The sequence below is a fragment of the Tetrao urogallus genome (assembly GCF_951394365.1).
Source record: "Tetrao urogallus genome assembly, chromosome: 16".
NCBI classification, from domain to species: domain Eukaryota; kingdom Metazoa; phylum Chordata; class Aves; order Galliformes; family Phasianidae; genus Tetrao; species Tetrao urogallus.
This window is the reverse complement of record NC_136829.1, coordinates 10,777,278-10,801,765: the sequence shown is the minus strand read 5'-3', so window position 1 is coordinate 10,801,765 and position 24,488 is coordinate 10,777,278. Positions and strand designations below refer to the sequence as shown.

The 24,488-nt window shown below is 54.4% G+C and overlaps 1 protein-coding gene across 1 annotated transcript in view; it reads left to right on the top strand.

The window, feature by feature from the left end:
- The window catches only part of NOL4L (nucleolar protein 4 like), a gene marked incomplete at both ends in the record, with an annotated part of 46,913 nt that overhangs the window by 6,714 nt on the left and 15,711 nt on the right, over positions 1-24,488 (top strand). The window contains 3 exons of the mRNA XM_079543568.1: positions 8,991-9,146; positions 12,121-12,232; positions 15,830-15,939. Coding sequence (XP_079399694.1) covers positions 8,991-9,146; positions 12,121-12,232; positions 15,830-15,939 — 378 coding nt within the window. The remainder of the gene's footprint in view (positions 1-8,990; positions 9,147-12,120; positions 12,233-15,829; positions 15,940-24,488) is intronic.

Below are 24,488 nucleotides of genomic sequence, written 5' to 3'. Positions count from 1 at the left end.
GCAGGTTGGGTGTTCTGTTTGCTAAATGTGGCGACTCTGGGCTAAAGAGTAAATTCCAACCAACAGCCACTACCCCAAAAAAGGAAAACAAAACAAAAAAACGTAGGAACTCCTTGTTTGGCTTGCATTTGAATGATGAGTAATCTAAAAGCAAACTCTGGGTCATCCACTCATCTGGGGCTCATGAGCTCTTCTGGGTTTTGGTGCTGCTGCGAGTGCTGGTGTCCATTTGCAGCAGGGCTTTAGGGGGGGTCTGGCAGCACCCAGCCAGGGCAGCTGGTCCCTGTGTCGGCCGTGCCGTGCCCATTCCCGGTTGGGGTGCTGGCAGCTCAGTGCAGCAGCAGGAGGAGGAGGTCTGCCTGCACCAGCTCACCTGCGCCAAGAGCTGTGATCCAGCAGAAAGCCCTTGAGCTGGTGACAAAGGTCTGGATGTGGGCTGGAAAGTACAGTCCTGTCTCTTAGCAACTGGCTCCTACCTCTGAGCTCTGGAGCTGTGTGTGGGACAGAGAGCATCAGTCACGCTCCTGTGGCAGCAGCAGCAGCACCAAGCAGGGGATGGGGGACCCGGCCTGCTCTCACCACAGCCGAGATGCTTAGAGAAGCGCAGGCATTTCTAACACAAGCAGTCATCTGTGAGTCCTAATCAAAGCTTCGGTTTAATTGCTTTCCTCGTGCCCTGTCTCTACAAGACGAGCGGCTCGCCCATTGGCTGCCTGCGGAGGCTGCTCTGTGCTGTCCTGCCTTTTGGTCGTGGGGTGGGGACCGGGCTGGCAGGAAGAGGAGAACACGGCCCGTGTATCTCTAGAAAAATGAGGTGTCACAGGGTCCTTCCCCATTGCACCACGCTTGGGAATCCCCTGTCCCTCTCAGGGACATTCGCACTGCTGTTTTTTGTCTCAGTGCTTGCTTCTGCTATTTCACCCTTGTGTTTCCCCCTCCTAACCAAAACCATCTCCTCACCGGTGAGCATTTCTCAGAGGCTTCCTTGCAAAACACTGTTTCATAAACATTTTCGCAAATCCTTTGCTTTGTTCTCCTAATTAACCATCCAATTGGCCCCCAATGGAGCCTTCGCCTCTCCTGTGAAGATCTCGCTTGCACAGATTATAACCTGTCAGCTGCCAATTTAGTCCTCACGCGGAGGGCAGGTTGCATTAATTGTCTGCCTCCCCTGCCCTATTTGGTTTGCCCTCCCTTTCTTCTACTCCCCAGCAGCATCCCTGCTGCAAGACAGAGGCTCGCAGGCAGCCGTGGGAGCCCAGCTGTGTGGCTGTGTGGATTTACCCATGTCCCTGACCTGCAGTGCTGTGGCTGCTGGACCAGATGTGATGGGATGCTGCTGGACTGCATCCGACCCAAGAGAGGGGCCCTCTGATTAGCTTTGCCATCACAGAGCAGCCAGCACTGAGCAGCATGCTCAACTTTGGCTTCCCTATGTATAGCATTGGCCGAGAGCTCAAAAAAATCTATTGGGTTGGCCCAGGTTACTTGGGAATTCCTGGAGGAGCTGGGGTCTGCCGTGTGTGGCTGTGGTGGAAAGAAGCCACATTCAGAGGGGGTTTTCCCAAGTGCAGACATTGGGCAGAGTTCAGTCACCTTTCCCTCCCAGCCCCTGTGCAGGATGGCCACCTTTTCTGGTCCCAGAGTAAATAAGTATGGTGACAACGTCAGGAGCCTGCTGTCACTGGGGGTGGGTGCTGCGTGTTTTGTTTTGTTCAGCATCACTAAAGGTGGTGATGGAGTCCAGTGTGATTGCTGTGGCTTGGCACTGCTTTTGGGGTGGAGACAGAAGAAAGGCACAGCATGCTTAGGTCCTCAGTGCCCTTATCTGGTGAGGAGGCCCAGATTTTGGAGGAGGGGCTGAGCCCCCCCACATTGCCAAGCTGTCAGCATGTTCTTAGGGTGGCCCATGTCCTCTGCATCACTAGGAACAATGAGCTGACACCAGGACACCATCATCTGGGGCTTGGCCCCAGCCTGGCCTGACCTTGATTTGCTGTAGCATCATTTGTAACTCACTTTACATAATTTTGCTTGCCCTGACGAGCACTGCTGCGCTCTGCCTCCTCCCACGGAGTTCCATTTTGACATAGCCATGTCCTAATGCAGGTACGAGGATGCTGTGTGGCTGCCCCAGTGCTGCTCAGTCTGTTCCCAGTTGGAACAAGGGGTGACCTTACTGTAAAGGGTGACCTTGCCTGTTCCTCTCCATCTGAAAGGTTTTACTTTGGTTGTGATCTTTGTTAGATTCCTGCCACAGCGCTGGGAAGGTTGTTTGCAGCGATGAACTGCTGTAGGGAAGAGCCACCTTGAAGCATGTTCTTAGTGTTGCAGCAATGTATTTCAGTATTATCTCAATATTCAATACGTAATTTTCAGTATATATCTGTAGATTTGTTTCGGAATGCTACTTAATGTGCTCTTCCAATGCTGTTTTATATGTTCTTCTAACTACAAACGCAGTTTCTCCCCATCCCCCAGCACACCTCCCCAAACCACGTAAAACAGATCCAAATGACATTAAGCAATTGTTACAGATCGATGTATATTAAAAAAAAAAAGTCCCAAACTCACACAAACTCTGCTTAATTCAAAACAGTCAAAACCACTGCAGCATGACAGCAGCCACTGGACCGCAGTGTCGGTGCCACCTGCGCGGCAGTGCTGGGCGTTGTGTCACAGGGCTGCCCCGATCCTCACCCAGCCCAATGGAATGGAAGCAGAGCCCAGCCCTGCTCTGGGCACCCTGCGCTTTGTTCCCTCGAGGCTGATGGCTCTCGCACCCCATCACCCCTCTGCAGGCTGCATCAGGCCGTGCTGAGCCATGCCAGGCTGCACCAGGCTGTGGGGCTGCGGGGGCCCAGCAGCGTGCCATCCCCCACCTGGTACAATGTTTCAGGTTTTCAGATTCCAGGCTGCAGCTCCGTTGCCCTGCATCCAACAAAGCGTCCTCTGCTCCCTTGCACCCGCTGCACCCCACCGGCAGCACCTCGGCACCCACAGATCCTGCACCCCACCTGGGCCCTCCCCGCTGCCGTTTCCAGGCTCGCCCCTCCCAGGCAGCTGCGTTTTCATGCAGAGCCCTGGGAGCTGGCAGAGAAATAAGCTGAGGTCAGAGCAAAGAGCTCACAGAGACGGCTCAGCTGTGGCTGCTGGAGGAGCAGCTTGCTCTGCGAGGCCACTGTCCCCAGTGAAAGGCACACACCTCAGCTTTGTTTGCCATCTAAAAATAATGCGCTCGGCTCCCCCTGACAAGGAAGTATTTACCTTGGGAAGAAAAAGTATTGTGTGCCATGCTGCTTAGAGGAACAATGCAGGGCAGCAGTGCTAGGCTGGCAGTGGGCGCTGGGCATGCTGCTCTGCAGGGCTTGGCCGGAGGAAGCATGGAGCCCAGGGAGCACTCCTCCATCTGCCCTGGGACTCTCCCACAGGAATTGCCCCTCCTGGGCTGTGTGGGGATCCGCTGGGCTGGTTGTGCTGCAGGGAGGGGACTGCTACACATCTGCTTGGTACAACGTGCTGTGCAAGTGCGTAACATAGAGAAACATTACCAGCAGTTTAGCTACTGCTTTTCTTCTGTTTTCCCATCCGATCTGTGCAGGAAAAAATAGTCAGAAAAATCTTTCCAGGAGAAAAAGGAGCAAAATCCTGAAGAGGGAGATTTGCCATACTCCCCCAATGGGTTCTGTTTATTATTAGTAGTGCAACTGATGCTTTCCCTGGCTGAGCATTTCCCCAGGGCCTGTGCCTGAGGCACGCACCTTACGAGGGACAGGAGGAAGAGGGAAGCTCTAGGAAAGGAGCCCTTCCTCCCTTGCAGCATTAGCCGAGGGAGCCTGCTGTGGTTTAACATATCCCCCGCAAAAGCTGCTTTCATCCTACACCTAAATACCATGAGGAGTGAACTTCCTAAAGCCCTGGAGAAACCTAAATATAGAAGCCAATCAAGGGCTGACTTCTCAGAGATGAGAACCACCAAGAACTGTTTCTTGATCAAAAGTTGTAAGGGTCCATATTGGGGTGAAGCGTCCGACTCGGTGCTGAGGGCTGTGCAGCAGTGGGCTCACAGCACCTGTGTGCATGGATGGCACGAGCTGCATCCTTCAGGGCTCTGAAAGGGATTGTTCTGATGTGCAGCAGAGCCTCGCTTGCTGTGTGTTACCACTTTTGTCCTCTGTAAGTACCCACCGCTTTTTCCTCGCAACTGATCATTTTTTAGGAGAAGAATGAAAAGATTTCCCTAGAACAAAACACAACTGACAGGAAATTAGAAAGGCACAACACCGAGCTTGCAAATCTCCATGCAGGTATTTGGCAGCACAGCAGAGGGAACTGTCACGGGCAGCTGGGGGCTGCTGATGGCAGATGGGAGCCTGGTCCCAACCTGCAGCGTAGCACACAGAGGGGCCGGTGCTGCCCCTTGTCCTGACTGTGTGAATGTGACCCGGGGGGGGGGGGGGAGTTGGCTCGGTGCAGCCATGTCATGCGGGTGTCCCCGGGGATGAGCGTGACAGCGTCCTCAGATAGCCATGGGAAATGAGAGCTTAACGTGCTGAGAGAGGCTGTGCCGTGCAGCGGGAGATGCTGTGTCCCAGATGAGCATTTTCACATGAGCAGGAAGGGGCAGAGGGTCTGCTGCACGGACAGCACGCGGAGCTCAGCCATTACCAGGCCGTGCAGTGCCAGGAAGTGGCTTTCTGCTCGCAGGAAGCTCAGTTCGGCTGCTATCAGCCCCGTGCGCTGGAGCCGTTATCTGCCGCTGAGCACAGCAGATGGGGAAGCAGCTCCCTCCTACCCCGCTCCCTCTCCTGCACCCCCACGGCCCTCGTGTGACCCCGCTGAGAACAGCCACCGCTTTCCTGGGGAGCGGTGAAGCGGGGCTCAGCGCCCTGCATGGGGGCAGGGATTGCCCCGAGTGGAGGCGGGGCCCCTCCTGAGCTCCTTTCGGGCCCGTACACCACGTCCAACAGCAATGACGGCCGGGGAGCCGCACCCCTGCCTCGCTCAGGACGAACCCGTCCCAGAACCGAGCGGGGAAGGGCCGTCGGGTCGGCCGGCTCGGCAGGGCACACGAGGCAGGCCGGCTCCGGTTTCGCGCAGGGCGGACGGGGGGTCAGCGCAGATCAGGTGGCAGATCTGCCGGCCCTCGGCCTGCCGCCCCGCCGCACGCGGCGTTCGCCCTTCGGCCCCGCTCCCTCCGGCTGAGGAACGGAACCCGAGGGCCCGTAGGACGAACGGGGGCTGCCGGCCGACCCGCGGGGCCCGATGCGGGCCGGGCCGCGAGCTCCCCGCGGCCGCCCCCGCCGGCCGCCGCCTTCCCGCCGCGAGGCGGAGCCGCCCGGCCCGGCCCGGGGGAGCGGATTACCGCCGGCAGTGCGCGGCCCCGCCGGTTGCCATGGCGACGCCGCTACCTGCCGCCGCCGGGGCCTCAGCCCGGGCCGGGCGGGGGGGAGCGGCCCTTCCTCATCGCCGCCGCGGCAGATGGCACCGCCGGGCCCGGCCTGGGCGCTCCGGGGCGGCCCCGGCGGAGCGCCGAGAAGGGAGGGAGGGAGAGAAGGGGACGGCCGCGCCCGAGCGGTTGGGTCACGGGGGACGGGGGCGAGAGGGCAGGGCGGCGAGCGGAGAACAAAGGTGCGGGGAGGAGAACCGAATGGCCTCGGTGTGCGCGGGGAGCGGAGCTCGGCGATGAGCTGCAGGGTGCTGGGGCGGGGACGAGATGCGGGGGCTGAGGAAGGCCGCTGGATGGGGGTAAAGCAGATGTGAAGTGTGAAACGGGGGCGAGCGAGGAAACGAAACCAGAGGGAAACAAAGGGCTGCGGGGAGCAGAGGGCCGGTGGGAAACGTGGGAGAAAGGGGTGAGGAGGGTTAGGGAGCGATGGAGGTGGGGAGAGGGGAAGGAGCAAGGTCTGCAGGAGACGGGGACAGGAAGGTGGGAGGGGGGCTGGAGGGCAGCTCAGGGCGGATGCAGGGAGCCAGGAGGTGCGAAGGGCTGCTCTGCCAGGCTCCTGCTGGCACTGCTGCGTCTCCAGGCTGAGTTCTGCTCCTGAGTCTTTTACGCACTTTGGGGGCAGGCAGTTTCCAGTATAGCCCCAACACCAGAAGGGGGCAAAAACATCCCGTGTTCTCATCCGCCTTCATCCCAAATGATTTTTATTGCTTTTTAAACCTAATGGCTTTTAAGCCGTTCTGAGATACTACGGGCTGTGACTCATGCCTTGAATTCTCATGAGCAGTGCTGGTGTGGAAGGAAGAAAGAGATGGGCACAGGCCCTTGGAGAGGTAACACATAGCACATGTGTCCTCTTAAAGCCTGAGTCAACATTTGGTTATATTGCCACTGATGAACCTTGGTAATCCTAGAATCACCAACTCGATATGGCTTCTGATATCCAGTGGATTTGATGCTCACACCTCACCTGCTTCCCAGAACTGAATAAGCATCACAGAGAGCATGATGAGGGGACGTGGAGCCCTTAGCTGCAGGCGTTGTAAAACCCAGGAGGAAACAGGCAACCACCAGCCCTGCAGGGGTGAGGCTCTCTGTTGGTCAGGTGGCCCCGGAAACAGTGGTTAGCATGTGCAGTTGGTTGCAACCTCAGTTTTGAGGGCTCTGCTTGTTTTGTCTGCCTGTCCTTTTTTCCCCGGTGCAGTTTCCTTTGTCCCATTTCTCTAATTATCCTCATTTCAACCCTGCTCTGAGGATTATTGGTCAGTAGGAAGGCTCCTAATGCCTGCTCCTCCTTGGCAAGGGAGTACCCATGCCCTGGATTAAAGTGAAACTCCCTGAATAGTGACAGAAGAAATTAGATCTATTCCTCAGAAACCCTCCCTCAGGCAAAGTTCCCCGACCCCCGCCACGTCAGCCCTGCGCCGTGCCCCTTGTGTTCGCTCTCAATATTCTCTTTGTTGCAGCCACCTTTATATAAGGCTCAGTTGGGGCACCCAGGGGAAGGCAGTGGTTGGGTTGTGGAGGAGAACCCCTGTGGTCATGGGTACAGTCAGTAGGTATACAGAGGTTAGACTTATTAAGATTAGTGCAACGGAAAGATCATCAAAATAGATGGAAATGCTCACCAGTGTCGTAGGCTCACAGCAAACTCCACAAGGAGCAATCTCCAAAAAGAGCTCCTTCCTCAGTGGCAGTCAGCACTTACATAGGATCTTGGAGAGGTGCAGCCAGGCTCCATCCCTTCCGGTAGCACAGGTGAATTGCCTTCACCTGTGTTCCTCCAGCTGACTCATTGCTTGCCTCAGGTGGTCAATCAGAGGTTCAGGCTGTGATCAACAGTTCCCATACATCATGCCATGCATGAGTGCTCTGCTCTGCAGTTGGGGTGAGGAGCTGACCGACAGGCTACTTCCCAGTTTGTGGGAGTCCTCAGCAGGGGCCGTTGCTCTGAAGGATTGGGTTTTTTTAAGATTCCAATGACTGGAGACTTAACAGCATTTATTCAGTCTGTAGGCTGTGTGGGAATGTAAAACCCATCCACCAAAAGCAACAACAAAACAATAAAGGCTGAGAGGTGGGATATTTCCTCTGCACGCAGACCTCTGCCTGCATGCACAGATGTAAATGCACATGAAATAGATTGTTTGCAGGTCATTTAGATCATGGAATCATAGAGTGGGTTGGGTTGGAAGGGACCCCAAAGCCCCTCTGCCTCACCCTCTGCTGTGGACTGGCTGCCCCTCTCCTTCCTCCCCTATCAGATCAGGCTGCTCATGGCCCATCCATGGCCTTGGGCACCTCCAGGGATGGGCACCCACACTTCTCTGAGCAGCCTGTGCCAGTGCTTTGCTGCCCTCCGAGTAAAGAATTTCCCCTTCACACGTGACCTAAATCTCCCCTCTTTTTGTTTAAAGCCATCCCCCCTTGTCCTGTCACTATCTGCCCATGCAAGGTCAGTCTCCCTCCTGTTTATAAGCTCCGTTCAAGTACTGGAAGGCTGCAGTGAGGACTCCTCGGAGCCTTCTCCAGTTTGAACACTCCCAGCTTCCTCAGTCTGTCTTCATAGGAGAGGGGCTCAGCCCTATAAGTGCAGATTGCCGTTCACCAGCCTGCTGTGTACAAACTGGGCTGCATCTGTGCGCTTATTTTCAGAAAGCAAGCCTCAAAGGGGTGCGTTGTATATGGGCATATTTGTAGGAATGTGTGTATAATATATCTTTATATATATCCTTTGCTGGCGTTTTTCATGGCGCAGCCTGAGCAGCTTCCAGAACCCTCCCCTGGTGCTGTGCTTTGTGCTGGGAGCGCCCGGGCAGCCCCACAGCCCCCCTGCTATGCGAGCTCGTTCTGCTCCTTGCAGCCAGCTTGGAGCAGCGCTGCTCCGCGCTTCCCACTCCCACCAGTCTGTCGCCACGCTGAGCTGCATGCAGCCTCCTGCTCCCCGGCACATCCTGACACAAAGAGCTGTGCTGCCGCTGCCAGCGCTCAGCTGCTCCGCGTGGGCGAGGGAGGGAGGGTGCCGCGGGAAGGTCAGCGCGGGGAAGGAGGGCGATGCTGCCTCGTTCCCTTCGGGGCCGCATCCTGGCATCGCGGTGCAATCTTGTCCCGCTTATTGGTGGTGTTCAAGGGGACTGCCTTCAACCCTACTCATAGCACGCGCATTCCAGGGGTTCCCGAGGTGGTTTAGCACCCTGCGGGCCCAAAGAGCTTCCCCTGCCTATTCCCAGCCTAGCAAAATTACGAAAATTACATTTCTCGCTTGGTTGTGACTCTGGATGTTGTGATTCTGGACCCTTCTCTTGTTTTTATTCCTGGCCCAATTTCCCTGGCAGCGTGAGCAGCAGAGCAGCAGCAGCAGCCACTGCCCTGACCACAGCATCCTCCTCCCGGAGCTCTCACCCCCCCCCCTTCCCCTGCGCCCGCGGCAGCTCGGGGCCAGCATGCTGCAGCTCTGCCCCCGCCATCGCGTTAGCCCCGGGCCCATCTCGTCACCCCTGTCACCCACCGCTGACACTAACTCGACTTGCCTGCACTGTTGTAGGGGGCAGATGGACTGTCGGAGCCCGAGGGCATCTCTCTGAAACGCGTGGCTGTGGTGGAAGATTTCTTTGACATCATTTACTCCATGCATGTGGAGAGTTCGACGGAGCCGGGCAAAGCACCCAAACATGCTGGGCAGAAGAAAACCTACCGAGCGGTGAGACTCCCTCTGTGGGGGGACGGGCACAGGGGACCACTGCTGCTCACAGGGGAGGCCGGAGGCAGTGGGGCCGCTCGCCTGCACGAGGAGGCGTGAGAAAGGGGCTGCTTAAAGGCACAGCAGCTGCGCCAGGGAGACGGGAAACGGGGCCGCAGCAGCAGCACGGCTGCTGGAGGAGGAAAGACCAAATGAATTATACAAAGGCAACTGTACATGTCTGGGGGAAAAGGGAAAAAAAAAAAAGAAATGCTCAGTGTTGCTGATGTGAGGGGATGTTTACCCAGACCCCCTCCCCCCCCCCCCCCGCTGCTCTGTGCCATCTGCCTCCCCTGTGCCATCCGCTGTCCCCAGGGCCTTGGGGCAGCAGCAGCCAGGGAAGGGCCCTGGGGCTCGGCTGGAGCCCAGCCCTGTGCTGCACCACAGCATTGCCCTTGGCTCCCCGCTCTGCAAAATGGAGGCAGCTCCCGAGTTGGGTCTGCTCAGGTGCTCCCCGGTGCTGAAAACCAGATCTATCCATCCTGAAACCACTCTAGTTAGGTCAGGCATAATTCTGCTTGAAGTGTGCTTCTCCAGGGAGCTTGCCGTTTCTCCTGACTCTGCACAGCCCTTCGATGCAAATATTTGGGCTCTTCTGGTGCAAGAAGATCTTGAATTCACGGTCCAAATCCAAGCTGCTCTCACAAATCCTGCAGCCTAGGACTTGGGTCGCTTGGAGACATGTGGCTGGCACAGCTCACGCCTGCTACGTGCCTCCTTTTAGGGAGCTGCTTTGCTGTGTGCTCACCCTGGGGCTGTGCAAGGCTCAGTGCAGGGCTGGGGGCTGTCGTGTCCCATTGGTCCTGCACGTGACATTGGCTGTGCAGCCCCCACCCTGCGGGTCCCCTCTGCTGTCACTGCACAGTGCTTTGTGCCCTGCAGACCACACCGACCCTTCCCTGATCCCTTTGCTTCATCTCTCAGAAGCACAAAGCCGTGCCCTGGGAGCAGGCTGCATCCTGCTCAGCACGCTTCCCTCTCGCCCTCCCTCCCAGCTGAGCTCCTCCCGCAGCACAGCAAGGCACCCAGGGGCCGTGCACTGCGTGGCCACATCCTGCCGGCCCCTCCTGCCTCCCTGCTGCCCTCCATTTGTGATTAGAGAGGCACTGGAGAGTTTGCCCTTGTCCCTGACCTCCGGAGGGAGGCAATCAGAAAGGGAGTTTGGATGGGAGATAACTCATCAGGGAAGCTGTCTGCTCTGCAGAGCATCAAATCAGCTGAGAAATAACAACTGTATCACTAAAATTAGCTGAACGTTTGCAGCGGGAGCTGGGGCTCTGCTGGAGCAGAGCAGGCAGGGACGCAGGCACAGCCCTGCTCGAGGCGGAGGGGCAGCCACCGCGCCGCATTTGCCAGCAGCAATATTCAGGCCCTTCAATGTCAGCATTTCTGCGGGTGCTCCGAGTGCTGGAGCGCTGATAAATACCTCACAGAGGCAGCGGCAGAGCCGGGCATCCCTGCAGTCACAGCAGAGCTGGATAGGGCTGTATCTAGGCAGGAGAATCCCATGAGGACCAAGCACTGCATCCTCCATTTGGCTGCTGGGACGAGGTCCCTGCCTGAACTTTCCACCCGCACGGCATTTACGTGTGCGCCAAAGGCTGGGCTCTGCTGCCGCTCAGCGGAGGTGGACGCCTCTTTCTGCTGGGCCTCAGGGCTCTGCTGCTTCAGCCAAGCCCCCCGCCCTGCCCAGGCTGCACTGCTTCCACAAGGTTTTTTTTTTCCCTTCGTTTTTTCAAGAAAGCTTAAACGTCACCCCTTCCCGTGAGGTAGAAAAAATGCTTGGAATGTGTGCGTTTTTGATTTTGTTATGAAATAGGTGGGAGGATGGTGCCTATGGGCCAGAGGAGGGGGCCGGGACGTCCCTGCTCTGCCCTGCTGTGCTGTTTCCCATTGGAAGCCCCGCTTCTGCCAGGCTCGCTGCCCGAGGAGAGGCCCAAACAATTGGATTTCTGTCTGCTTTATGACCCCACTTGTAAGTGCTGTGACCCCTGTTGGGGTCACGGCCCTGGTTTGGGAACTGCTGTGCTGGGACAGGGCCTTCAGACCAAATGCGATGGGTGATTAACCGTAGGAGCCAGCCCCAAAGTAAGAGGTGGACTCCCCACCCTCTTAATGTCTTTCAATTAAGACCAGATATCATGCTGGAAGTTGTTTTATAGGCAAAGCACTGGCTGCTGAGCTGCAGGAGAACCTGGGATAGGTTCCCTGACTTTGCTGTACAGGTGGGGCACCCATGATTTTGTGGTCTCTTATGGCCTTACAGAAATCTTTACGTTAAAATCACATCCTCCCTTCTGAAAATAATCTAGGCTTGGTCTTTATAAATGCTGTGAAGTTGCTGCTAATGGGGACTGCTTGGAACAGAGGGCTCCTGACCTCCAGGTGCCTTCTGTGGGTGCTGAGGTCTGGATACAGTGTTCAGGGATCCAATTTTAAAAATGCATCCTCAGCTGTTTCCCATAGTTTTCCCACAAAGGTTTAGGACTTTATTCATTACTATTTGTAAAAATGTTTTTGATTCCCTAGGTAAAATATGTCACAAAAGTGCAAAGTGTTATGAACAGTAATTGATTGTCGTTGTGGGAAAAAGTGACCTGCCCTTCCAAAAGATTAATGCATTCTTCAGGTTAGCAGTGCAATGGTAATTAGTGAAACAGAGCTGGAAAGCCCTAACTTTCTCAGTCAGTCCTTACACAACCATGACTTCTCTCTGCTCAGAGCCCAAGCAGAGCAGGAAGGAGTTTCTGGGCAGGAGGGGCTGCATAAAAAGTCCACAGATGGGGTTCAGGAGCAGCATGCTGCTGTGTTACGGTGCTCAGGAGCTTTGTACAGCTGTGTTCTGGGATTCAGGCTAAGAGGGCAGTGCTCGTGCTGTGTCCCAGCCCTCAGGCTTTCCCTCCCAGCACATACAACCCTTTCCTTATTTTCCCAGATCGCAGAGACCTATGCTTTTCTCCCAAGAGAAGCTGTGACCAGGTTCCTGATGAGCTGCACAGAGTGCCAGAAGAGGATGCATTTCAACTCCAACGGACTGGAGCCCAAAGGTAAAGGCAAGCAAACTGCGCGAGCGGAGCCAGCAGACACCACTGAGAGCTGTCAGTGACTGCTTCGTTCATGAGATTTGTCTCTGCCAAATGCATTTCCTAACCCTGTGTATTTTCAGTGTGCTCTTACAGCAAAGCTTGGGGAATGGCTTAAAGTCCATTTGTCCATCGCTGTTTGGGTGCTGTTTTTGGCAGAGGCAGTGGGATGGGGCTGCCCAACCCAGCTCTGCTTCTGAGCAGTTCCACCACTGGTTCCCCTTCTCCAGTGCAACCCCACAAAGCCTGGGTCAAAAGCACTGCAGCTGTATCTGCAATCAGCTCATAACTGTACGTGGGTAGAAGCTCAGATCTCTGGAAAAACCTGACCGAAAGTTTTTTTTTTTTTCTTTAAACTATTAATTTGGTAATGAAAGACAGTGAATCTGTTTGAATAATTGAGGTTTCTGATAAAGAAAAAATTGGCAGTAATTAATAGATACGCACGTCGTGATCCCATTTTGGATAACAGAAAATGTTTTGGTAATCAAAGTTATATTATGCCTGTGTATACAACCAATTAGCATGGTGACTGTGGTAGTTAGCTCATTACAGTTCTTTTATAAAGGGAGCCAATCTGCAGCTCCGAGGCCTAGGAGCTATGAGCAGAGCATAAGATGGGACCAAGTTTCCTTCTAGAGAAGATGGTTAAGTTTGCTGTTTGGATGGGTTTTCTTCTGAATTGCAGACTCGTTTACCTCATCAAGTGCAAAGCTCTATTTTTCAGAAACTGCCCCAGATAACCCCCTGATGTTTATTAGCCCAAGCTCCATCTGCACAGCACCTGCCCACCCTGCTTGCCGAGGACCCACTTCCAAATTAGGTCGAGGGAAATTTTGGCCTTTGGTCTCTCTGGGGGTGAACCCAGCTGTTACACCAAGCAGAGCATTTGGCTTGACCCTGAGCAGGGAGCAAAGAACTGTCACAGAGTTTTCCAGTTCTCTTGGAAGTAAACCCAAAAGGAAGAGAACAGGCATAGAAGCCCTTCTCCTTTCCCACCAGAAATGGAAGGAGAGAAATGCCCTTCTGCTCAGAATAGCACCTAAATAGTGACTTAGTACCTGTGAAACCACATGGAGTAGATTAGATAAGATTACTTTTACTGGGGAAGAGTATCTGATTTCACTACTACGTATTCCACAATTCATCTGGAGCAAATCACCTACAGAATGGTGGGGTCATAGGGAAATTGCCTGGGTGTGTGTGTGTGACACAGACTGACAGATGTACGTAACGTTTAACGTGGTGAGAAAAAAAATGAAGTCATTCCTATCTACTTCTACCTGTGCATTAAGCAAATCTCAACACACTTCCTATGTGATCAGAAAAATCCCTAATTAAACATACCTGACATTGAACCCTGCAGGGCACTCACATAATTCATAGAAGAAAATTATCTTGCGCCTGGGAAGCTCTGAACATTGGGCTTCAATGTGGCATTTTTACACTGTTATTAAATTAGGAGTAATTCCAGTGGAATTATACAGACTTGGAATTAGGATCCAAACCATTTCACTTCAGCTTTGCCTTTTTTTATCCGTATTTCCAACACTTGGGGTCTGTGGTGCAGTATCTTCTAAAGAGGAGCTAAATGATTCCAGTTGCCCCTTTTGTGACATAAGGTATGAGGATTATACCTATGGAGTCCCCCAGGCCCTTTACAATGAAGGTTTTCTTTCTTTTCAGTTAGCTTAAAAAAAAACCCAGACGTTTTGGTTTCTCAGGCACAAGCACTCGCCTGCTGCAGCTGTCCAGATTCACTGGGCATTCGTTGCTGCTGATGGGATGGCTGCAGGTTTACACCAGGATGGTTTCAGGCAGGGCTGAGCGCTGAGGTCCTCCTTCTTCCAGCTCCTGTCTGAGGGTGCTCAGCTGTTTCCCTGGAGCCCTGCTCGCTGTACAAGCACTGAGCAAAGGAGATTTTGTTCCTGGGAGCTCTTTCCTTGCACTGAGATTTTAGCATCTCTTCGTCACAAGCTGATGTCCTTGCACAGAGCAGAAAAATGGCTTATTTTGCTTGCTTAATGTATACAGAGGAATGCTTGTCATTAATTTGTAGGTCAAAGCATGATGGAGAGCGGTGATGCACAGGCATGGAAAAGAGGCGAGGGGTTAGTTTACAAGATTCCTGAGTTTACAACATTCCTAAAAGCCGTGCAGCTCCATGTGTGTGCAAGCCAGCGACCCGAGTAGTTGTGGGTATCCATCAGCTATCCAGGATGCTGCAGCTGCCCAGGACCTGAAGAGCAAACTCTGCATTTCCATGGATCTTAACTAGGCTCTTGCAAAAGCTATGTAATGTTTAAGTCAGCTATGGACAATATGCTTTTGGGTCAGGTCATTTCTTAATCAGACACAATAGATCTGATATTTCCAGAGGTGTGAAGCACCTTCGGGTCCGCTGAGTTTCACTGGGCTTTTGCAATATTCAGCATTTCTGAAAAGCAGCCCCATTAGGGCTGGCTGATGGATTTTCTGAGGTGCTGTAAAACATTTTGTGAAGGCCGTTTGTAAAAGGGGCTGTGTCAAAGGTGCCTGTGAAACTGGTGACCCCAGAAAATGCAAGGCAGGCACTGAGGTTCTGAGACAGGAAAGGAAAACTCCCACTGCCAGTTCACCTTCAGCTCCTGGAAATCCTCCTTTGCTGCTGTTGGACTTGTGTTCTGGTGGGCAGAACACGCAGCCTTTTGGGGCTTGCTGGGAAGCTGGGCTTGTCCTCTGGTGCTGGCATATATCTGTACAAAGGCACAGAGATTTCCCTTTTCACCAGCATCTTTTCCTGTGGGAAAAGGCAACTTTCCTCTTGAACACGCACAGTCATGTAAAGGTTGTGACAGAAGAAATAATTACAGAGGTCTCCAAGTCCTGCATGCAGAGCTTCACAGCGATGACCACAGAGCTGAGAAATCTCATGGAGGGTTTGCCTTACTGGGAGTTGTCTAGGCTGGGTGGAAAGGGGATCTGCAGGAGCAGGCTGGATCCAGAGTGATCTCTGGAGTTCAGTGTGATGCAGGCAGAGGAATCAACAGGAACAATTTAAATTAGAGGTTTTTAAAATTAAGCTTTTAATGTATTTTAATGAGGGTGTTAAAAATAATCTTCATCAGCAGATAGAGACACTTAATAAGTTGCCTTAATGATAACCCTTACCTGAGGGAATCCCAGCAAAACTGGTGAGACTTTGCTATGCCGAAGCAAACTGGAAATTCCTGATCACCCTCTGCATCAATCCCATTTGCATGGAAGTGTTTCTGAGACCTTCAGCAAGGCTGGCTTTCTTCCTCTGTTAGGTTTTAGTTTGGCAGACTGAAAAATTATTTCAGTATTGTGTGGGCTTTTCATAGGTGTGACAGCAGTGCTTTTTTTTTCCTGCAAAACAACATCTGTTCTGTAATTATCCTCTGGGTCACGTTCGTGTGGAATCTCAGCTCAGTGGGCACTGGCTCCAGTTAGGGGTTTTAAGTGCTTCTAAATACATATGTTTGATAATGATGGCAACATGTCGCAGGTTTGTGCTCCCACATCTCTGTATCTGAACAAAGTTCTTTCTTTGTTCTTCAGAGAGCGAACCACCTTCCTCTCTGGTTTCTGGGATCATCGACTACAACATGCCTCTCACCTCTACTTATCTGAAGCAAATGAAGCTGCGGGTGATGAATTCACAGGAGCAGGTGAGTTATGCCCCTGCCACAGGGCAGTGCAAGGCACGAGGGGGGTTTCTGCTCCTGGGGCTGGGGGGCAGCTGGTGCTTTTGGGAAGATGTTTGAAAGATGCTTTTGGAAGTGTTGTGTTTGTCCAGGTGGGGCAGGCTTTGACTATGTACTACCAGTGCTGGTCCATGAAAGTGGGGTGGTGTTGCTGTTATGGATTGTAGCAGTCTGCTTGTTCTTTAGGCACGTGGTTCTACTATGAAGTCTTAAAAATACATATGGGGAATAGGAATTTATCTCTTTACCTCCTCGTGTTTTTCTGGGAGCCTTTGCAGGTGGGGTGGTTGTGGCCAGCAGCTCGGTGGGGCTCAGCACCATCTGCCCTCACGTCATGCTGGGAGGGAGCTTGGTTGGCTGCTGGGGGTGTCAGGCCACTGCATTTGGATTTGGAGCAGAAGGGGCAGAATGCCACAGGATTAAACCCAGGCTACGCAATTTTCTGGAGTTCTGCAGCTGCAGAATTAGCAGTGGGAACCTCTGTGCACCATGGAAACAGTCTATAAAAAGCAAAGCATGTTCTGCTCACTCCCCACAAATCGGCACTGGGAGCCAGTGCTGGATCTGCTTTCCAGCACACCAAAACCTCAATCTGATCTCTTACGCCGCTGCCAGTTCACAGGAATGAAAGAGTTTGCATTGTGCAAGGGAGGGGAAGACTGCTGATAGCTTGAGCTGTGAAGTTGTGCCAACGGATGCTTTTTATCTGGGGGCAACCCGAGGGGGCATCGCTTAGAGAATCTGGTGCCAGGGTGTGAAACTGCAGATGTTGATCTGCCGTCAGGAGCGAAGGGGTGGGCACAGAGCTCCTCTGGCATTGCAGCAGCGAAACCTTCCTGAAACCTGACATCTGGCAGGAAGCACTGCTGCACCTCGCAGCGTTTCCCTTTGCGGGTGTTGGACACTGAGCAAGCTGGAGGTTCTGCCCGCAGCAGCAGAGCTGCTCAGAAGGAGCTGGAGGCAGAACTCTGGACAGCTCCAGCCCGGGGCTGCGGGACCCGCTTGGCCACGCAGCATCAAGGGCTGCCCTTCTTTCGGTTGCTGGGTCTGGGTGCAAATCAAAGCAGAGCTGTGATTGCAGACCCTGCTGCCGTGCGTGCCGTTAAGCAGCAGCCTTTTCCTCACCAAGGACTGCAGGTCACGCTTTTCAGAATTTGAGGCAGTTGCTTCAAGTTAAGTTTGATGCGTATGTAAAAGACAGCCTGAGGGGTTTGTGTACTCACCACTTACACCTTTTCCACTGATAGGATTGTTCCTCTTGGCCCCTGTATAATGAACATACAGATGCTATAGTCATGAGATATACCAGAGAGCTTGGCTACGCAGCTATTATACTAAAATAGAATAGATAGGATGCTTACCTGTATCCTGGGCTCACTGTGAAACTCCAGAGGAGGGGATCTCCAGAAGAGAGCCTCCCCCACTGGCAGTCAGCTCTTAAATGGGTCTAGGAGAAGTGCAGCCTGGCTCCACTCCTTCCAGCAGCACAGCTGAATTGCCTTCACCTGTGCTCCTGTGGCTGACTCAGTGCTCGCCTCAGGTGATCAATCAGAGGCTCAGGCTGTGATTCAGCAGTTCCTATACACCCCCAAAGCTCCATTCAGGAGATGTATGCCATGAGGCTTGCCCAAACTCCTGTGTCAGTTCATGCAGGTGGAAAACAGGACTCTTAGTTTGCTCTTATTTCCATAACACAAAGTATCATGGAAGCTAGCAGACAGGCCTACAGAGTTAGGAGTTGTGAAGTTACATCTATGGGATTGCTTGCTTGGAGAACTTTGGATTGGTGATTCAGAGATGTGAGAAGTGTGTACCCTGAATTTTGCTGTAGGAGTGTGCACTGGCTCTCCCACTAGATGAACAGATACAGTACTGCTCATAAGAACACTCCTGAAGACTGTGATCAAAGCACAAGTCCTGCAGGAACAAAAAGAGGACCAGCTGAGGCAACACACAGAGGTTGGCCTAGACCATAAATCACTGTACTTCAGTTTATTTCCTTGCCTCTTTGCTGCTCTCTGTGGTATGTTGCAATGCAGCTTTTTAAGCTGCAGCAGATGAGGGAAAAAAACTATTTGGAAGAAGTAAAATTCACATTTCAATGTGTCCCTGAAATTCCAGTGAGATTCCTGAGAGAAAATGGCAAAAGATCACAGCCCTGCTGCTCAGATCCATGTAGCACTGGAACTCCTTATGATACCTGACTGTAGCAGCAGTCTGAGGAGGATACCAGGGTGGGAACCCAGGGATAAAACCCAGGTGCCATTGATGCTGAGGGGCACGGCCATGGCCACCCCTGGGAAGGAACACCATGCTCACAAATACACACTGCATGGCTTTCATGTATCCAACTTTACACTAAGAACTCGTCCCTCTATCTCATCTTGCTGCCCTGCCACCTCACTGCCCAGCACTAAGCCAGCATTTGATGGTAATAATAGAAATAAATGAAGCAAGTGACTTGTGTTCTACTTGGCTTTTGCCAAAAGCAATTATTTGTATGCAGCAGCACCAGGAGGAGCTTGCTTCACAGGGGCTAACAATGAATGAATTTATGCCAAAGTGGCCTTTTAACTTCATTATTCAGGAGGAAAAAAAAAAGTGCATGTAACTGTAATTTATGACTGCTGTTAAGCATATCAGTATCAGGGCAGCAGTGTCTCCACCAGGAATTGCTGCCAGAAGAACCTGAGAGCATTTTGTCTGCATCGAGGGACAAAAAGCATCGCAAAATAAGGAGCTCTTCCCAGGGTTGTTCCTGCAGTGAAGGGTTCCTGCAGCATTGACAGAACCAGAAAGCAAATCACCATCCTGTATGGAAGCGTTCAGAGAACAGGAGTCAGATTATTTTCTCACATCAGTGGAGATCAATATATTTCAAGTCAGCACATCTATTCTGGCATGAGTGCCCCACGCTGTTTAAATTGGGTTCACTGGAACATGCAGGAGCTCCTGGGCTGTGAGTCTTCCTTCTTTCCAATCTTATAGCAGTTCTCATGTGTGAGAGGGCCCAGGAGGGCCCGTTCCCTTTCCGCACAGTGCAGAATTAGCCATATTTCAGGGATCTGAGGAGGCATTGAAACATCCCCCGAACTTCTGACCTTCTCAATCTTGCAGCAAAAAAAGGAATGAAGGTATTTAATATTCATCTATAACGATCCTTCCACCTCGTTTTCAAACGATAAACATTAGCGTGTTTAACCGGTTGCTTATTTGAGTTTTATTGCAGTCATTTCCCAGACCATCTTTTTCTATCACGCTCAGCCTCATCCCCGGGTTTATTTTTCACACCACGCTGTTCAGGTGATTTGTGCCAGTGCTCAGCACTGGATGGAACACGGCAGGCTGAGATGCACGGAGCTCCAAACCTGCTCTGCTCTGGAGGTGCGGCTGCTACCTTGGCAGGCACAGCAACCAGGTTGAAGTGATACGGAAAATTTCCAAAGGTTGCTTCAGTGGCTGCTGACAGAAGGTCACCCAGTCAGTGAATGGCAGGATGTGAAATAACAGAAGCTTTTCTCTTGTTGCCATGGCTTTGCCACGCTGACTAGTGAGTGCCTGGGAGGGAGGGAGGAAGGAAGGAGGGGGTCTCGTCCTGCACCCTGGCGCACGGCTCCCTGCTCACAGTGTGCACTGCAGGGCTGGAGGGGGCTGCAGCATGAGGGCACGGTTTGAAGAAATAACCAAAACGAAAGGGCAGCCCTGAAGGTATCTGGAAGATACTGTTTCGCTGAATGCAAATTACCCAGTTCAGTACAGACATAACTGTTGGAAATACAGATTTAATTGATGCAGGAAAGGCTTACTCGTAGCTCTGCATCAGCAAAGCCCTCTAGTGGAGATGCAGCTTCTGCTGGCAGAGAAGGCTTTGGCTGATGCGTTTCAATCCTGCCCTGAAGGACATGCTTTCCAGCCATGGCAGCAGTGGGTCCAGCCCTACAACTTCATTCTGCACATTTGCAGCTTCCCTCCACCCCTCTTAAGCTGACAAAGACAGTTTAGGGAAACTTTTATCCTTGGCCTTAATGGCTCATGAGATGCAGGAGGTCAGATGATCAAACCATTTAGCCTGGTCTCAAACTTCTCTGAATGGCTTGCTTTCAGTGAAGGTCAGCTCATTTTTGTGATTGGAATTAACCATGAGGTTCCCAGCTGGTTAAAGCAGGAGGCGTTTCATTTCCAGCTGTGTAGATCCCTCAGTGTCTGTAGCTGCATTGGTGGTAAGCTTTGTATGTGCTCAGTGCAGTGCTCAATGCAAGCAAAATGATTTGAGATCCAGGTGTGGGCTGGCTGGGATAAATACTGCTTGCATCTTCCACATGAGATGCGATGCTGTGGCCCGGACTCTGCACTGCTAAGGGAAGTCACCTTATTTCCTATGGGAAGGAGGCACTGAATGAGGTGGCACTACCAGAACCTAATGATACTAGTCACCACATGTCCTTTAAGGCTGCTGGCTGCACCAGGTACCACGTGGCACTGCTCGGGTCCCTTATCCTGCTGGCGGCTGCAGACTGGTGGAGAGGTGCTTGGGGGAATGCACTGTGGCTCCTGATGGGTCCATTCCTCCTGCAGCCTTGGGCAGGCCATGGCTGTGGGCTCTCTGCCTTGCCTCCCCTTCACTCGTTGACGTGCTGCGTGCTGACTTTGATCGAGGCACACAAATGGTCGTTTCCTAATTGCCCTCTCCCTTTAAGAAGGGGCTAATACCTTAGAGAGACTTCTGAGGTCTCGCACACTAATAAAGCTCTTCAAGAGCTTGGATGGCAACTACTTTGAGAGCGTGAACTGTTATTAATGATTTCCGTTGCTGCAGAAAATGAAGCTGTGTGGTTCAGCGTTGTAACCTTGAGTTGTGTTCTTGCTTTTGTTCCTGCTCCTGTTCTACCTGCTCAGGCAGGCGTGCGCCTCGCTGGGGTGCCGTGCTGCAGGGCTGGGGATGGGCGCGTGCATCTCCCAGCAAATGCTGGCACTCACAGGGATGGATGCTGGAAACACGGTGTGGCTTGAGAATGGCAAAAGATGGGCTTTGTGTTGGTTATGGTGTAGCGTTGGTTAAAATGGCTCAGTTCTGGTGTGGTGGCTAGGAGAAAAGCTGTGAGTCTTTGTCAACCTATGGCACAGTGCAGAGGTGCTGAGGGGCGGTGCTCCAGCAGAAGCTGGAGGGGGTGGGATATGGATCCTGTGTGGGGATGGAATATGGATCCTGTGTGGGGGTGAAATATGGATCCCTGGTACTGGCATCCAGCTCTCCCCTGGGCTCCCGAGGAAGGCACGTTCCACCTGCAGAAGCAGCTCCTTCCTGCTGCTTTGCTGGGACTGGGGCACCCTGAGGTGTGCTGTGTTTCCCTTCCACCTCTTGGCCTTCGCCCTTGAAGAAGGAAAAAAAAAAAAAAGAGCACTTCTATTTGTGCATATGCCAAATGCCAACAGCTGTTGCTTCTGCAGAAGGAGTGACCACGAGAAAGGGGAGCACAGCCCTCAGCCCACGCAGATCTGCTCTGTAACAAAGCTTCCCAAGCCCCTTCTCCCCATTTCTTCCTGACTCTGCTCTGAATGCCAGGGAACTAAAACACAATGCAGGCAGAAGTCACACCTCCCCTCATGCCGTGGGGCTGTGACCCTGCCCCTTGCTGTCCTGCTTTCCTTACAGGCATCACTTGGCAAAGCTTTGCATTTTTAATGCTCATCACCCAGTAGGGTTTGGTGGTCACGGAGCGGTAGGTGCAGGAGGTGCCATTTGTTGTTTAACCCACTTCCAGAGGCACAAGAACATCAAGTAACCGTGCACAAGGTCACCCCTGAGTCAGTGTCTCCTTCAGCATGAGAGCCAGATCCCACGTCACGCAGTCCTCTGCAGATCTCTCTGCTCACACTCACCAACAGTGTTCCTACAGGCAGAAGCCCTGGGTCTGAGAGCAGCCCGGTGCTGCCTGCGTGCCCTGGGAAGCACTGGAGGATGAGGTCGGGTGCTGCCAGCAGCCCCTCGTGGCGTGGTGCTGGGTGTGCAGGAGGCAGCCCTGTGGGCAAGGCTTGGTTCTGTGTGGGCAGGCAGGCAGGGAGTCGCAGGGATGTGTGTGCCCACAGGGAAGGGTTTGCAGGGTTCAGAGGTAATGAACGCGCCGAGGGAAGGAAGCGACTTATAAATAATATATTTGATGTGTTTTATATATAATATAATAGCAGTAGTACCGGTTTATTATGTTTTTTTTTTTTTTTTTAAAGCACAGTTCTGTAAGGCACTTACCCTATTCCTGACAACTTGATAAATGATCATTACGGATCCTATACCTAATTGCCAGTTATTTCCCCCTCCACGGTTTGAACCCGAAGGATCCCCCCCAGAAGGGCGCTCCAGTTGCCGTTTTTCAGAGCTCTCCCTCCCACAGGAGCCCCATTTCCGTGCCCAGCCTTGCTGTGCCGGCCTGGCGGCCGCAGGCACTGCCACAAACAATGGCATTTCTGTCGGGCTCGTGACCCCGCTTGTGCGGCGGTGACCCCACCGGGGTCGGGTCCCGCAGCCGGCACTGGAAGGGTTCCTGCCTGCAGCCCTGCCTGCTCCTCCACCCTCTCTTCCCGAATGGATGCGTCTGTTCCACGCTAAGTTTGCCGATGCAAAATTTAGGTTAATCCATTTCCAAAGTGGATTAACCTAGCCCACACAAAGGCACTTAGTATAAAATAAGTGTCCACATGGTGAGGCAACACAGCGGCCGCTTCAGGCTCGCGCCCTCGCTGCTGTGTGCCCGGTGCAGGGGGCTGGCTCTGCCGCGTGGTCTAGCTCGAAGCGAAGGGAGCGTGAGGAATAAACAAAGCCCAGCAATGGGAAGGGGTTAAAACCCTTCCGAGGTCCACCGCAAGCCTCCTGTTCACCTTAAATGGTCAGGATTTTATTTTAGCTTCAGGGAGGAGCGGCAGCCATCGAGCTGGAAGCGAGTGCAGCCGCTGCCCTCCCACCGCAGGGACCCCGGGGCTCCACTGCTGCCCTTCAGCTCGAGCTAGGGAAGGGTGAGCCATGATTGCCCACGGTGCCCATTCAGGCCCCCACCCCACGGGGCTCAGCACAGCGCTCCCTGACCTTCTCCTCCCAGCAGTGCTGTGGTTAACGCACATCGCAATTGGACATGGGCACCAACAAGCAATAAACAGGGATGTGCAGTTCTCATCCTTGGCGGTGGTGAAGGCCCTACTGCCGGGCTTATTTCATCAAAATTCCCCTAATAGCCATCAAGGACCGGAGGCACAGAGCGAGCTGGGGATGGAGGGACACTGAGGTGCGATGTCCAGGAGGAGGTCAGCAAGCACTGCCCCACCGGGCAGCCCCAGGAGCAGCTGCAGAACAACGGCTGAGCCCTGCGCAGAGCTGTGTTGCTCACGGAGCGGGTGCTCTCCCTCTGCTCTCCCACCGGAGCGAGGAGGGGATGCGTGTGAAACAAAAGGATGCAGCCGACGTGTGGCCTGGGCACCGTGCGCCCACCGCGCCCGCAGCCGGGCGGAGGTGAGGAGCCGGCCCCAGTCCCGGGGTCCCGCTCCCGGGGTCTCGCCGTTCGCCAGCCCACGGCTCCGGGACCGAGCTGGGCCGGGGCAGCGGGACACGGCCGAGGCGAGCCGAGCCGGGCGCGGCGCACCCCCGGGGCCGTGCCCTGCCGGGGGAGCCCGGGCGGGGTGCAGTCGCGGCGGTGCCGAGCCGTACCGAGCCGCGCCGTGCATTCTCGCCGCTCTCCAGCAGGCGCCCGGCCCTGGACATTGTCTCTTCCTCCCGGAGGAAGGGCCCTCCCCGGCCCTCCACAATGTGCTCTTCCAGGCGCGGCTCCCCGCGCCCCCCGCCGCGCCCGGCCCGGTGCGCCCGCCCCCCGCGGCCCCGCTCCCCTTCCCCCGCCGCCGCCTCCGCCCCCTCCGCCCGCGGCCGGGCCCCGCTCGCCCCCCTCCGCCTCCCCGGCCCCCCCCGGGAGCCGGGAGTGACGCGCTCCGCAGCGCCGGCCCCTCTCCCCGGGCAGCAGCTGGTTGTCAGCCTCTCCGGAGCGCCGCCAGCCCGGGCCCCCTCCCTCCGTCCCTTCCGTCCCTCCGTCCCTTCGCCGCTCCCCGCCCCGCGCTCCGAGCCGCGCCGCCGGGCTGGCGCAAGCCGGCAGGGCCCGGGCCCCGCTCCAGGTAGGCTCCGGCTGCGGCTCCGGTGGGGGCGGCGGTGCGGGGGATGCGCGGGGGCGGCGGGGCGGTGCGGGGCGGTGCGGGGCGGGGGCCGTTCCCCAACTCCGGGGCCGCCGGCGGGGGGAGGGAGCGGCCGCTTCCCCGGGAAGTTGCGGCTCGGCGGGGCTGCGGGAAGGGTTAAGGTTAGCGCGTCCTTCCCCGCGCCCGGCGCGGCTCCCCCTTCCCCGGAAGAGCACAAAAGCCCACAAGAAAGTGGGAGGAGGCGGCGGCGGGAGCGCTCCGGCCCCATTAATTCCCGGGCACCGGCCCCGCGCCGACGCCGCCATCGCCGCGTCGCTCCCCCGGCCCCGGCACCGGCCCCGGGCGGG